Genomic DNA, 14,917 nt, shown 5'->3' on the forward strand with positions numbered 1-14,917 from the left:
ACAGTAGACCAGAAAGCAGTCTGCAGGAAGCATGATATTTTCCCCAGGACAAAATATTGCACTTAGGGCTGTCCATGCAAAATAATATTTCAATAAAAGAGGCAGTGCTTAATGAGAAAGATCTGTGAATTGTGCACAATGGATGGGAAGTAAGTGCACATGTACTGTGCACAAAAAATTAATAGTGCATGAAGTCCTTTAGGATGGAGCATGTCTCAGTGAGTTAAAGTACAGCAGGTTTGTTCCAGATAAGAGTTCTTGAATTTTGTTATAAGTCTTTCTATGTTAGGGTTGTTGGAAGAGGGACAGCATGCAAGCTAGATCTGTATAGTAACTATGGGTGTGGATATGTATGTGTCCATCCCCACCCGGAGGACTGGTTACCTATTTAGTTCCTAGTTTAAATACTTGTGAAGTACTCCTTCCTGCTTTAACTAGACTGGTCATTAGCTTATTTTCCTGTCTTGCTGTTTTATGTCTCTCTACCTAAGCCAACGTTTTCCAGCCTGAGGCTCCCCTGTTCCTAGTGGCCATTGGCCATGGCTCCTCATTACATCACCTCACCTCAGTTACCCCCAGAATGGGGATGAAGGTGTTATAATTATACACTAGAAACATAAAAACAGCTGCCAGCACTCTGAGGCTGCAATCCTAACCACACTTACCTGAGAGTAAGCCCCATTGAACAAATAAGACTTACTTCTGAGTAGACCTGGTTAGGATTGTGCCCTGAGTTTGTTAGCAGCACACCTGGAGGGTTTTGGAATGGGAGGGGAGAAGAAGTGATGAATTTGCTGGGGGAGGGGAAGACTGTTTTGTGTGTATCTGCTAATTGCAAACTGGTGTGACACTGAGATCCAGAGACTGGCTGCAATCCTAACCTCACTTTCCTGGGAGTAAGTCCCAGTAAGATAATAGGATTTACTTCTGAGTAGACCTAGCTAGGATTGTGCCTTTTGTCTTCTAATAGCAGCCAACATTTAGCAGCCAACAACAGTTAACCCCTGCTAACCGGTAAGAGGCACTTCTTCAAGTGGGTGCTCCTTTTTTATTTAGCAGGGGGAGAGTAACTGGCCCACCTCCCCCCAGCAGTGTCTTTTCTAGTGGCTGTCTGCTGGTGTTGCATCTTTTTAGATTGTGAGCCCTTTTGGGACAGGGAACCATTAGTTATTTGATTTTTTTCTGTAAACCACTTTGGGAACTTTTTGTTGAAAAGCTGCTGTTGAAAAGCTGCTGTTGAAAACTACTGAAATAACTACTGTTATTGTTATTGTTATTATTAACTGTTACCCTGCACATGTTACCCCCCAGGAGGCAGGAGGAAAAAGGGGGGTAACTGAAAATAAATGGGTATTTTTATTTTTTAATCAATTTTTGGAGACAAAGCCATCAAGAGTGGCTTTTTTTCTCTTTTTTGAAGGGGGAGGAAAAAGAGAAAGGTGAAGATCCTTGGTTAAGCTGACACAGACCCCAAGCCTATGTAGGTCTACTCAGAAGTAAGTCCCACTTGAGTCAATGGGGCTTACTCCCAGGAAAGTGTGGAAAGGATTGCAGCCACACCCAGCAAGATCACGACTCACCCCAAAATAGATGGGGGCTGCTCACACACATACACCCCAACATGCAGATGCCACCCCTATTCCCCCCATGCAAGACGGAGGAATGCAGGCTGGGGCACTTGGACACCCCCCCCCATAAGAGCAGGCTGGGCTCCCTCCTTCCCAAGCAGAGGACTTATTCTTCCCTCCCAGTTTGAAGCCTGCTAGGAGCGAGCCCTGTGCTGATGAGATGCACCATCTCTGCCACTGCCCAGCCAGCCTTCTCTCCCACCACCATGTTTCCCATGCCCTCCCCACCTCATGCTGCCCCACCCACCTTGTTCTCAGCAGAGGAAAAGTAGCAAGTCAGGAGGCGGCATATGCAGCAGAGCAGAGCGGCTATGGCCACCTCTCCCCCCCATGCCTCTCCCCCACCATGTTTCACACTGCCCCACCCACCTTGTTCACAGCCTAAGAAAAGCAGCAAGTCAGCTCAGCTCAGCTACTCTACTGTTCTCTGTCCTGCCACCTCTCTCCTGGAGATGCCTCATGATGCCCCTGGCAGCTAGCCACGCCTCCCCAGGGAGCTGGGACACACAGATTGAATACCTCAGACCTAAGCAATCATGACCAGTTGCTTCTCTTATTTTGTTACTTTTTGCTTATGCTCACTCACTCTCTCACTCTTTTCTGGTTTGGGGTAGAGCTCACACATCTCTTCCATGGTCGCATGCTACTGGTATAGTATATCAGTATATATATAGAAATAAACTTGCAGGTCCTGTAACAGGACAACACATATCTACAGTCATTGTGAAGAACCGAGATCCCTGCTGATCACATTCTTGTGTACTGTGAAAGTTGCTCCTTCTCTGGGAATGTGACAAGTAACTCTGAAGGTGCAAACTGGTGGAAAATGTCAGGGCACTGTATCTGCCCCTCAAAGACCATGGCCCGGGTCAATCTTGTTCTTGTGTCCCCAAGCCAAAAGTTTGTCTTGTTCATTTCTGGCCTGCCTGCCTCCCTCTCTCCTCCTCTCCATGCAAAAATTATGGGAAAAATGTAGGAGGAAATCTGGTTGCACCTGGGGCAAATCCACATGCTTGTCTCCATGCAAAACTGAACAGGATACAGCATGGGGCGTCGCAGCCTAGGCTATGAACATATATAGATTATTAAGGGCTGGGTCAATTTGTGTTGTCTTGTCTTGCCCCTGATCCTTTAACAGTGGATCTTTTGTACTTAGATTAGGTGAAGACAAGAAGACAAGAATAGTCCAGCCGCTTCGTTCTCAATTTTATTAGGGAGTTGCCTTGATATTGCAGACAGATGGCCTCACTGACAGCCCATCAAACCTTGGCCAAGCACTGAGACAGGCCAGAGTGTGGTAGTCAAGTTCGGGCATAGGTAGACAAGGAGCAGAAAGCCTGAGACAGGAGATGTAGCCGAGGTAAGGTACTGGATCAGAAAGCCCTGTCTCTGCCCCTGTAAGGGACGGGGAGAAGTAAAGGCAGCAATGTAATAGCCAAAATTGCACCACTGCCATGGATGAAAGGGGCTTTTAAAACTTACTTTTCTCAGTGCCAGCCACCCGGGGACGCAGAGAGCCCGCTGATACCTCCACAAAGCTCCCCAAGCCTCAGAATATCTCAGAATAGCTGGGAGAAAGTTAGTTTAAAAAAAACACAAAACAACCTTTCATCCCCAGCAGCAGTGAGATCCTGGCAATGGTGTCGCTGCCTTTACTCCTTCTGTGTAAGTACTTAGGTGGTTTCCTACATCCGAGGATAAGTTTGGGAACCACTGTTTTAGAGAACTGCAGTTTCCAAGGATCTCTGGGAGAGATGAAACTGATCATTAAACTAGACTGAAACCAACTTAAATTTGTAGAGTAGATATGCCATCAGCATGTCTTCAGAGAGTCACAGCCACACTGAGATATGCATCAAATTCTTAATGTTAAATCATGCACCATCTTCTGCATTGCTCTGTTTCTATTCTGACTTGCATCTTATTTGCTGGGCAGTCTTATTATGCATAAGTTCTGGGGATCTATGTGCTGTTGGTATTCTATGCATAATAGTTATGCATATTAGCTAAGCTTCTTGTTCCATGCTCTACCATAGGAGCAGGCAGTACTGACCTTCCTTCCTGCTGTGGTGGGATTTGAGATATTGTGCTTACAAATTTAGCCCTCCATGGTACTTTGCAGCTGGACTTTGGACTGAATTTGGAAGGGAGCCACTTGTGTAGCTGGCTGACCTTAACTGTCTTGGAGCAGTGACAGAACATTGCATCATCGCTGACCACAAGAACAAAGCTTGGAAGAAATTCAGAGTTTCTCCCATTTGATGAGTTACTTAAAATAAGTGTCTCTAGATTACCTTTTGACGTGTAGGTCTGAGTTCATTTGTAAGGGAGATAGTGAAAAAGCCACTGCTTTATTTCAGGAGCTCTCTTACTTTAGTGTGAGAATTATAGGGGAAATGGGTTTTATTTCTTCTGGGCTTGAGAAAGAGTAGTGGAGCATAATAACTGCATGAGACTAAAGATAGGGCCTTTCTCCTGTGCAGTGCATGTTATACTTCATAACTGGTCTCCAGCATCTTCATTGCTGTGCCGGATAAGGCTTCTGTAGAATTTTATTTGCAACCTGCCTCTGGTCCTGGACTACATGTGCTGAGCTAGTTGAACCATTTGCTCATTGTTAACCAGATGTTCCTGCAGCGAATGAGCAAGCTTCAGTGGAATCAACCAAAGGAGTTGATATTTAAGTATGTGTAATTGAAACAATTGCATATTCTTCCCAGTTTATCCCCATTTCCCTCTGCTTTCTCTGTTGTCTCCCCTGTAAGTCCGCAGGGGCAGGGGCGTATCCTCTCACTGTGTAAAGTACCATGTACGTTGATGGAGCTATATAGAATACACTGAATTCAGAATTGAGCAGGCAGTCTTGGGCCTCCAACAAAAATATACTGAAAGGTGTGACACATCATCATCATACATAACTTACAAATGGAAAAATAAAACAATACTAAGTGTGCAGTAAGTTTTCCTTGACTTTTGTCTTGGGTGCAATCAAATAGTGGGGATGGAAGGGTCTTTGCAGAGGCTGTGGACCAAGATTACCTATCATTCTTGGTAGGCTTGAGATTGTTGAGTTTTAGAGGCCACAGCAGCAAGGGAACTAACCAAGCAAACTTTCCAGTGCTAAAGAGTGGTCTGACAGACAGAAAGTGGGCTATAAAGTAAGTCCTAGCATGAAATGAGGCATTAGCCTTCAAGGGAGCAGGGCAAGGGAGCTGAGCTGCTTTTCTTGGAAGGAGGAACACTCAAAGAACTATCTCTAAAGGTTGACTGGCTAGCCTGTGTTGTCTTGGCAGCTTTGATCGCTCTTGGGTAGATACTGGACTGGAACAGAAAAGAGATTGTGGGCACCATTCCCTCATACAGTGGTGAGGACCACTGGGGGTGTGAAACCTTTTCTCTGTTTTACAAAAGTTGCTTTTCTCAAACTCAAGAGTCCAGGGAGGCAGATATGGTCCCAAGACATCAAACACGCTGTTCCAGCAGAATTTGGAGCTACATTTCAGAGTGTAAAGCCTCCATTTGAATTCCAGGATTAAACAAGGCCCTGTTTAAATTGTTAGGGTCCATGGATCAGTTAACCCATTTTTGCCCACCCCACAGGTGTACACATTTGGTCTCTGTTGCGCATATGCAGTGCTTTTTTTGTAAAAAAAAAAAAAAAGGTTGCAGGAACTCACGACTTATTAATCTTTTATTTATTTATTTTTAAATTTATTTAAAATAAAATATTTTATTTTATTTATATATATGTATATTTTATTTATTAAAATAAAATAAATCTTTTACTTATTTATTTATTTCATTTCATTTATGTATTCATCTCATGTCTCTCTCTTTAAATCCCCATTCCCCAACTACTTAAGAACTAGAAAATGAGGGGAGATCTTCAAGAGAGAAGAACAAAAAGAGACGAACCACCTTGGGAGTGCACACCAAGGATTATATCAAGGCTTGTTGCATGTATTTGCAAATATGTAACAACCAAAAAATTTAATTAAAACTTTTAAAACATTTAATAAATATTGGTTAAAACAATTGATGAAGGCAAAATATAAGAAATGATTACATTACATCACTCTACAGATTTATTTGAACTCAAATCATTTAGCACACAGGGGAGAGGGGGCACAAAAGATGGGTTAATTAATTGATTAATAAACAAGTTATGGATCAAAAATTATGTGGTCACACACCCTCTATTGGCTCGAGACATTGAAACATGATTGGTGCAAAGAAAAGAACATCCCCCTGCCCACTCTATCACCACATCCTGTGGCCAGGAGTTCCACAGGCATTCAGTGTGAGTGGACGTCCCCTGGTTCTGGTGTTCTGTGAGGGGAAAACAGCATCCCCCTATCCACTGTATTTATCACCATGTCCTGAGGCAAGGAGTTCCACGGACACTCAGTGTGAGTGGACATCTCCTGGTTCTGATGTTGTGCGAGAGGGAAAAGAGCATCCCCCTATTCACTGTATTTATCACCATGTCCTGTGGCAAGGAGTTCCACAGACACTCAGTGTTCCAATCCCTAAAATTCAGCCACTGAATTGAGGGCAACAGATTCAGAACAGTCCAAAGAAAGTTCTTCTTTCATGTATAGAATTCATGCATTCATGTATAGAATTTGCAGCCACAAGATGTGGTGATAACCAATCCTAGGCATGTCTACTCAGAAGTCAGTCCCATTAGAGTCAGTGGGGCTTACTCCCAGGAAAGTGTGGACAGGGTTGGGCTGATGGGTGGCTGGATGGGTGCGGGGAAAGTGGTTAGGGCCGGGCTTGCCAGGCCAGCACCTGCTGCAGAAACAGACTGGGATAAGGAAGACAAGCAGATCAGCCTGGATGCTGCAGAAGAAAAGTGCATGGAGGGGGAGAAGAACACTGGACAAATGCAGACCAACAGCCCCAGCCTATGCATGTCTACTCAGGAGCAAGTCCCACTATAGTCAATGGGGCTTACTCCCAGGAAAGTGAGGACAGGATTGCAGCCTGAGAGCCCGCTCCTATGCATGTCTACTCTGAAGTAAGTCCCATAGTGGTCAATGGAGCTTACTCTGTAGCCTGCCTGCAATAACCCCCCCCCCCCCCAAAAAAAGAATCAGTGAGATTTCCAGTCCTCCCCAGTGCCCAGTTTAAAGTTCTTCTATTTCAGGCATATCAAGATAAAGACCCTCCTGGCTTTGCAAGTGCAAAATAGAAAACTTTCCCCTTACCACCTGAAGCCTCTTTTTTGTCCTTTTTAGTGGGGGGGGGGGGAGGAGAGGTTGCCTTCTGGAGTATCTCCAACTCCATGGGATCAGGACCATCCTGGTGTCCTCTCATTCCCCTTTCCCTGGCCTGGCCAACAGCCAAGGCATGTCTACCTACTCATGAGTAAATGCGACATGAGGCTGCTTGCTTTCCATACGGCTCAATAGACTGCAGCTGGGAGGGAGACAGGGACCTGCTTCTCCCTTTTGTGTTTTTGGGGACTGCATTCATTGGATTGGGGCCATTCTGGTGTTGTTGGATTCCTCTCAGCCTGCCCTTTCAGACGGACTATGGCAAGTACGCCTACTTGCGAGTAAACGCGCGCTACGGCTCACTTTCACTTTCCATAGGGCTCCATTCATTTTTTCCTGCGGAGGAGGGGGGCTGCATAAAAAAGGTGCAAGAACACCGTTCCGGTGCGTTCCATTAGAAAAAAAGCCCTGCGTATATGCAACATTGGACAGAAATGGCTTAAGGAAGGGGGGATGATTACATGGTTCAATGAAAAGTGAGTCCTTCCTGACCTGTGGATCTTTGGCCTCTGGAATCAGACTTGTCGACAGCTATGTTATTGGTCTGGCCCTTTGCTCCCCAGGCAGGCACCTAGCACCAAGAACATGTGTTTAGTTGTGTATTTCCTGCATGCCTTGAATGAGGGAAAATTAAAAAGAATAAAATATTGACCATGGAATACATCTAACACCATACCACTTCTAGCTCTGCTTTGATTTTGGGCTGGAATGCACGTAGTATTTGTCCCTACTTACACAAACAATGCCACCACCAGCAGCAATAAAGATGAATCCAGCAATTACAGGCTTTATTCAATATCACTGCTGAAGTGTGTGCCAGATTTTGTCTTGTTTGGGATGGGATGAGGCGAATAATGTACTTCTGAAGAACAAGCCTGCTTTCGGGCCAGCCTCATAACAACTCTGTTATTCTCGGCCTTTTAACTAGTAAATATTCTGATCCAAAAGATCAGAGTGTGTATACACTGCCTTCATTACTGAAGGCTATGTTTGATTCAGTTAATAAGGGTAGATTGTGGGATATGCTATTGCCCTTAGGAGACCTGGATTTTTCTCATTGCGGCCAGTCCTTCAGGGGAGACCCTCAGGAGACCCTGTGGAGGAGTTCTGGGGAGACCCCGTGACCAGTCCTTCTGGGGAGACCCCTGGGGAGATCCCTGTGACCCCCCCCCAGCTTCTGTCTCCCCTCCCAGTAATTTATGGCCAGCTCCTCCAGGGAGCCTTTCGTAGTACCCTGTGGGATATGTTATTTCTGAAGAACAAGCTTGCTTTTGCGTCAGCCTCATAACAATAGACAACTATGTCATCCTTGGCCATTTAACTAGTAAATATTCTGATCCAAGAGAGACTGTTTATACACTGCCTTCATTATTGAAGGCTATGTTTGATTCAGTTAATAAGGATAGGTTGTGGGATTGAATGCTCACATAATCACTGACTGCTGTATGTAGTCACAGCAATATATACCAGAACTATCTTTATGATTCAAGCTAATTTTACTGGCCTAACTACTAATTATATTAAAAATGTGAGAAAAGTCAAACAAGGATGGATTTTGGCACCCTGTCTTTTAAACTGTTATAGTTGGCAACCTTCAGTCTCAAAAGACTATGGTATCGCGCTTTGAAAGGTGGTTCTGGAACAGCGTCTAGTGTGGCTGAAAAGGCCAATTCGGGAGTAACAATCCCTTCCACACTGGGAGCAAGTGCAGTCTGTCCCTGGTCTGTCTCCCTGGCTATGGGCCTTCCTTCTTTGCCTCTTGGCCTCAGACTGTTGGCCAAGTGTCTCTTCAAACTGGGAAAGGCCATGCTGCACAGCCTGCCTCCAAGCGGGCCGCTCAGAGGCCAGGGTTTCCCACTTGTTGAGGTCCACTCCTAAGGCCTTCAGATCCCTCTTGCAGATGTCCTTGTATCGCAGCTGTGGTCTACCTGTAGGGCTCTTTCCTTGCACGAGTTCTCCATAGTACATACATTCCGGTATGTTATGACAAAGCAAAAGTTGTCTGGGGAAAAGTGGGCAAGCTATTGATCAGTCTTTAGTCCAGGAGCACTAAGGTCATCAACCTAGGCTGCAATCTTATGCATGCATTCCTGAGAGTAAGCCCCATTGAACTCAGTGGGACTTACTTCTGAATAGATATGCATAGGATTGCAGCTAGTGATCTATGCGTTCCATAAAAATAGAGCCTGCCCTCAAACCCGGAAGTGGCTGCCTCATTGGATAGCCTACCTCACAAGGTTGTTGTGAGGATAAAAACAAGATAACTCCATGTATGCTGGATAAAAAAAAATATATTAAAAGAGCATGGGGAGAACCTGCAGAATGACATCAAAGATCCATCTAATTCAGCTAATTGGATTCATCCAGTAAATCCACAAGCAAGACTTGAAGATAATAGCCATCCCCTCCTGTTGCTCCCAGGACCTGGTATGCACTTTGCACTTACTTCAAGAAGGCAGGGTTGCAGCAGGTGCTTTGTGTCCACTTTTGGCTATTGTTCCAAGCCTCGGGGAGTGCTGTGCAGGGCTTCGCAGGGCTCCCCGCACCTCCTGCAGCCTGTTGCAGCCCTGCCTACATAGTGCAAAGCGCCCCCCTTAGCGTTGTGATCCTGGAGATCATGTTGCTGCCCTAACCCCTCCCCCACAAGAACTTACTGAGGAAATAAAGTTCCCTCAGAGTTTGAGAACCTCTGCCCTAGAGAATCCTTCCAGCCATCTATTAGATATCTGTTGATATCTGATATGTGTTGTGGCACACACCCAATGATAACACTGTATACCCCTAAAGAGCAATTAGGAGATTGTTGTTTCTTCTCTTCTTGACAAAGGCTAGATCCAAGCAGACATTCTCTCTCTCTCTCTCTCTCTCTCTCTCTCTCTCTCTCTCTAGATTGCAGGATGTGCTACCACAGCTCCTTGGAAGGAGAGTGTCAAGAACTTGGAAGCAGGAGGGGTTGTAGGGCTGAAATCCTGCATCCAGAACAGCACAAGGCTGGCAAACATTTCCAAGTGGAGCCCTCTCATAGTCCAGTTCAACTGTTACGTAGTACAGGTAAAGTCTTTCTCTTTGTCAAAGGGAGAAATCCCAAAATCATGGAACTCTGTGGAGCAGGACTGGGGCAGGCCATGTTCTGCTCTTCCTTCTGAAACTGCAGTAGAAGGGAAGGGGAGTAATAGAGGACAGACCTCTGGCAACAAAAATGCTAAAGTGAGAAGAATGTGCAGACGGAAGGAGATGTTCTTTTGCCAGAGGGAGGGTGCTCTTATGGCATGAGATCATACTTGGCAACCTCTGAAGGACCAGGGGATGGGTGGGTCAAAAGTCTAGTTTCTTTCCCATCTCTTTGAGAGAAAGGGGGCACAAAATAGGGTTTGCTGCCTCATGGAGGAAGGGTTAGGTTGTGTTTAACTATGTATATAGCCTTTTAACTTATGAAGGCTTTAGAGACTTGTGTGACCTTGCTTGCAGTAACATCCTATGGAGTAGGTTGCTATTGTTCCTACCAGGGGCTTTAGTAATGGGATGCAGTTCCCTGGCGCTCTGCATGCCATAGTAGGTTGCCAGAAATGGGAATTGCTGGCCTCCACTCTGCTGCCTATTGACACCGCTGCTCTAGATGGCTGGAGAGTGATACCAGTTTGTCAGGGTCAGGTGACATTAGGGACAAACAGGATTCCACCTGGTCTACATATTCTTGCCTGCGAATTCTTGCCTACCTCTTCCAGTCTGAGCAGTCCATTGTCAGGAACAGATCGATCTCTCAGACTGCCCATCCTTGTTTGCCTGATTTGCGGCTCTTGCTAGTCCTGATCATTGTGGTTTAAGGAGCCTGGAGCAGGAATGTAGCTGGATGTCACATAGACCTCAAGGTGAACCACATGGATTTGAGCTGCACAGCTGAAGAGTGATGTAGATTAGTTGTCTGTGGTGTGGAGACAGTAAGAGTTGGGGGAATTGCAGATATTTCTGGTTAATCACTTGCTGTGCATTGCCTTGTCACTTCTGAAATGTTCAGGACTGATCTGTAGAGAGTGTGCTCAGTGTAGGTTTTTTCTGGCACATGACCATCATATGTTGTCAGGTCTCTGTCTCCTGGGCATTGTCCAGGTAGGCCTGCACATCTGCCCAGCCTGCAAGTATAAGTATAAGTATTGGCAACCTTCAGTCTCGAAAGACTATGGTATCGCGCTCTGAAAGGTGGTTCTGGCACAGTGTCTAGTGTGGCTGAAAAGGCCAATCCGGGAGTGATAATCCCTTCCACACCGGGAGCAAGTGCAGTCTGTCCCTGGTCTGTCTCCCTGGCTATGGGCCTTCCTTCTTTGCCTCTTTGCCTCAGACTGTTGGCAAAGTGTCTCTTCAAACTGGGAAAGGCCATGCTGCACAGCCTGCCTCCAAGCAGGCCGCTCAGAGGCCAGGGTTTCCCACCTGTTGAGGTCCACTCCTAAGGCCTTCAGATCCCTCTTGCAGATGTCCTTGTATCACAGCTGTGGTCTACCTGTAGGGCGCTTTCCTTGCACGAGTTCACCATAGAGGAGATCCTTTGGGATCCACCCATCATCCATTCTCATGACATGACCGAGCCAACGCAGGCGTCTCTGTTTCAGCAGTGCATACATGCTAGGGATTCCAGCACGTTCCAGGACTGTGTTGTTAGGAACTTTGTCCTGCCAGGTGATGCTGAGAATGCGTCGGAGGCAGCGCATGTGGAAAGCGTTCAGTTTCCTCTCCTGTTGTGAGCGGAGAGTCCATGACTCGCTGCAAGGCCATTGCCTCATTCTCTGGTGCTTTAGGCATCTCAGGATCCCTGTAAACAGGTCATGTTTATCAGTCTTGCCCGAGTAAACTTTGGTGCAAGATCTACTGAAATACTGCATTCATAGAATTTACTGGATTAAGTACTTCAGATTTGTACAGGCATGTTGAATAATACTCCTGCACTGGATCCTCTTCACTACCACACTGGAACAGGCATCTTGCCCATTTTGCCAATACAAGGTCAGACCTTTGAACTAATCCACTCCAGTGCTTCATCTTCTATCTTAACAGCCCCTAAAGAGAGTAGACTGAGATGGTTTCCCCAGCTCCTTCTCAGTACTTTTCTCTGTGTTTCAGGCTGAGAAGTGGGTGCGAACAAAACTACGGGACCTGAAGGATGGTTGCAGCATTCAGGAATGGGAGCGGGGAACTCAGACCTTGCAAAGAGACATGAAAGACTTTGAGAACACCATGATCAAATTGAATCAGGTACGATAAGGTCTCTGAACTTCTCTCCTCTCTGGCCTTGTAGATGGCAGACTCGTGAAGAGGAACCTGAATGCTGCTCCTGTATGCTCCCTCTTCTATAGCTAAACAGCTACAGCTACCTGCAGAATTCTCTCAGAATTTCCTCCCATTTTATGTACTTTTCAAATGCTAGGGTTTCTCCTGGAGTTGGTGCTTCATCAAGATGGAATGGTCATAAATCCAACTTCTATGGTTTGTTTCTTTCTCATTTGTCACAGATGGGTGAGCAGCTCATGGTCCAGCCAAATCCTAGTGCGGAGATGGTGAGTCGACAACTACAGACCTTGCAAGAGCAGTGGCAACTGCTGAAGCAGATGGCGGCAAATCAGAGCAAAGCAGTGGGCGGGCTCAGGAACTTACAAGAGTTCAACCAAAAGGCTGAGCAACTGGAAGCTTGGATTAGGCAGAAGGTATGCACTGAGGACAAGCCGGGTTAGGGCAGGCAACAGGGACCCCAAATGGCTTTTCTGAACCCTGTTTAAAGGTTTAGATGCATAACCTTTATTCTAGTGCCTTAGTTTTGGCCTGTTGGAAAGGTCCCCCTACCCCTGCACGAGCAAGCTTGGTTTTTCTTCTTCTTTAGGGGACATTGGGTTATCCCATTTAAGATTTGCACCCCACTTTCTTCCCTAGATTTTGGTTGAGTTGATTCAGAGGATACACTTTCAGCAGATTACCATATTTAAATTTGGAGACAAATTTTTACCTGGGTCAGTTTTGCTAAAAGCTTTTGAGACTGGTGTTTTTGCCTTCTCCTGTCTTATGCTGTTGATTTGTCTCTCTTGCTTGAGTCACCTGGAACTCGTTGCTCTGCAGATGTCTTATGCGGTTAATTGACTGCCTGCTTGTGGCAGCTGTGCCCCAGAGTTGCATAAACCTGCCTATGAATGACTGGTGGTTGATTGAATGGTCTTGCCTTTGTGTACTTTTTGGGATGGGGGCCACAGTTCCTTCCAACACTATAATTGGTCCAGCAACCCTTATGCTTAACATTAAGGTCAGTCTCAGTGTGTAGGTTTTCTGAGTGATGTGGGAACAAGGCTTGAACCTGTGCACACCCCTCATTTATCAACTGAGAACTGAGGTCTGTGCCTGGCAGTGGACACCAAAAATTCATGGATTTACCTGACTGTCCTGCAGTTGTGTGGAATTCACCCACTTATTGGGCATGCTGTAAGACACATGTAACATGCACATACAGGGAAATGTGCTACTTGTGCAAGGACCAAGAGCTTGTGGCACAACTCAGTGGAAAAGGATGCAAAGATACTGGTGCAATGATTTATAGATTTCATTGTGGAGATAATAGTACAATAACCAGGAAGGGGAATAAAAAAAGAATGCAATGCAGCATTCTCACATTCAGGGCCCAATCCTATCCACCTTTCCGTTGTAGATGCAGCCACAGTGCAGCCCCAACATAAGGGAACAAATGTTCCCTTACTTTGAGGAGGTCTCCATGACTGCTGTCCCTCACAGCAGGATGCAGTGCCCCTTTGGCACTGCTGCACCTGCAGTGGAAAGTAGAGGGGCGTGATCCAAACTGCCGTAAAGCATGCTTGCGTCTCCTCATGTGTAAACCAGATCCGGCCTCTATGGTGGCAGCGAGAGGTAAGGGCACTGAGGAGGTGTGGGGAGGACGTGGGGGAAAGGCAGGTGGTGGGCATTCCCGAGGGCGGGGGAGCGGGGAGCGGGAGGTGAGGCTGGGACCCTGCAATTATGCTGAATCCTGACTCCTGTTCCTGGCTGCTCCATTCTGCTTGGCTGTGAGCCACCTCCTGAGGCGATGCAGATCTGAGTAGACCCATTGGGGCTACTGCAGCTCTCCCTGGGGTAAGAGGAAAAGTTTCCCTTTGCCCGTGGCTGAGCCACAGACAGCCTGAAACTTTCACTGGGTACAGCTCAGGCCTGGCGAAAGATCCTTACAAGGAGAACAGGAGACATACTGGTGCAAAATGAGGGAGGGAAGAAAAGGGGGGAAGTAGGATGTAGGCAAATTAGAGGGATTACTGAGAGTGAACAGGAAGTAAAGAACCAGAGGATAAGCAATAGAGGAGGAAGAGGAGAGCACCAGGTTCCAGCTTTGGCGCAAGACTGTGGCTGAGGTTGGATTTTCAGTAACCTGAACCAGGCAAGGACTGAGCTCCTTGGCAGGCTGAAAAACACTTCATTCTCTTGCAGTGGGGGAAGCGTGTCTTGCCCACATTGTGGTTCCTCTTAACAGGCACAGCAGGTGCTCACAGGGAGCCCCTTGCACAACTGGGTGGCCCACCTGTTTGGACAGTTGCTATGAAGATAAGGGAGTGTATCTAAACAGGAGGCCCTGTGCTAATCTTCAGGCCCTCCCCCTTGACTGGTAAAAGAGAGACCAAGGAATCCTAGACACACCCAGTTGCAACACCCACACCATAAGAGGAAGGGATAGGAGCACTAAGTATGGCATCTGTTTGACTGCACACAAGACACAGAAGATAGGGGTGTTTGTGGGCCAATGGTCAGGAGTGTCAAAGGCCAAGATTAGCTATTTGTATCTGCTGGGGTGAGACTTGGGTCATTGCAGAGGTCACGAGGCTAGTTTGCCATGGTGCAGCAATCTCTGGGTTCAAAGGTGAGGGGGAAAAAAGGAGGGATTGGCGGTAGCCTCCCAGTTCCAGGGAGGGAATCAAGAAAAGGGAGCCAAGATTGCTTTATCGGGGGAAGATCAACAGCTGCTTGAGTAGTGGT

General features: G+C 46.5%; 1 protein-coding gene across 3 annotated transcripts in view; it reads left to right on the forward strand.

Annotated features, from left to right (window-relative positions):
- LOC136642367 (spectrin beta chain, non-erythrocytic 2-like) overlaps window positions 1-14,917 on the forward strand; it is a 61,637-nt gene that overhangs the window by 5,613 nt on the left and 41,107 nt on the right. For 2 of the 3 annotated variants that reach the window (XM_066618614.1, XM_066618615.1), the window contains exons 3-5: window positions 9,800-9,961; window positions 12,023-12,154; window positions 12,412-12,603. In XM_066618614.1, coding sequence (XP_066474711.1) covers window positions 9,800-9,961; window positions 12,023-12,154; window positions 12,412-12,603 — 486 coding nt within the window. The remainder of the gene's footprint in view (window positions 1-9,799; window positions 9,962-12,022; window positions 12,155-12,411; window positions 12,604-14,917) is intronic. The other variant, XM_066618616.1, reaches the window with a different exon arrangement.

The sequence above is a fragment of the Tiliqua scincoides genome, chromosome 1, assembly GCF_035046505.1.
Source record: "Tiliqua scincoides isolate rTilSci1 chromosome 1, rTilSci1.hap2, whole genome shotgun sequence".
Classification (NCBI taxonomy): Eukaryota; Metazoa; Chordata; class Lepidosauria; order Squamata; family Scincidae; genus Tiliqua; species Tiliqua scincoides.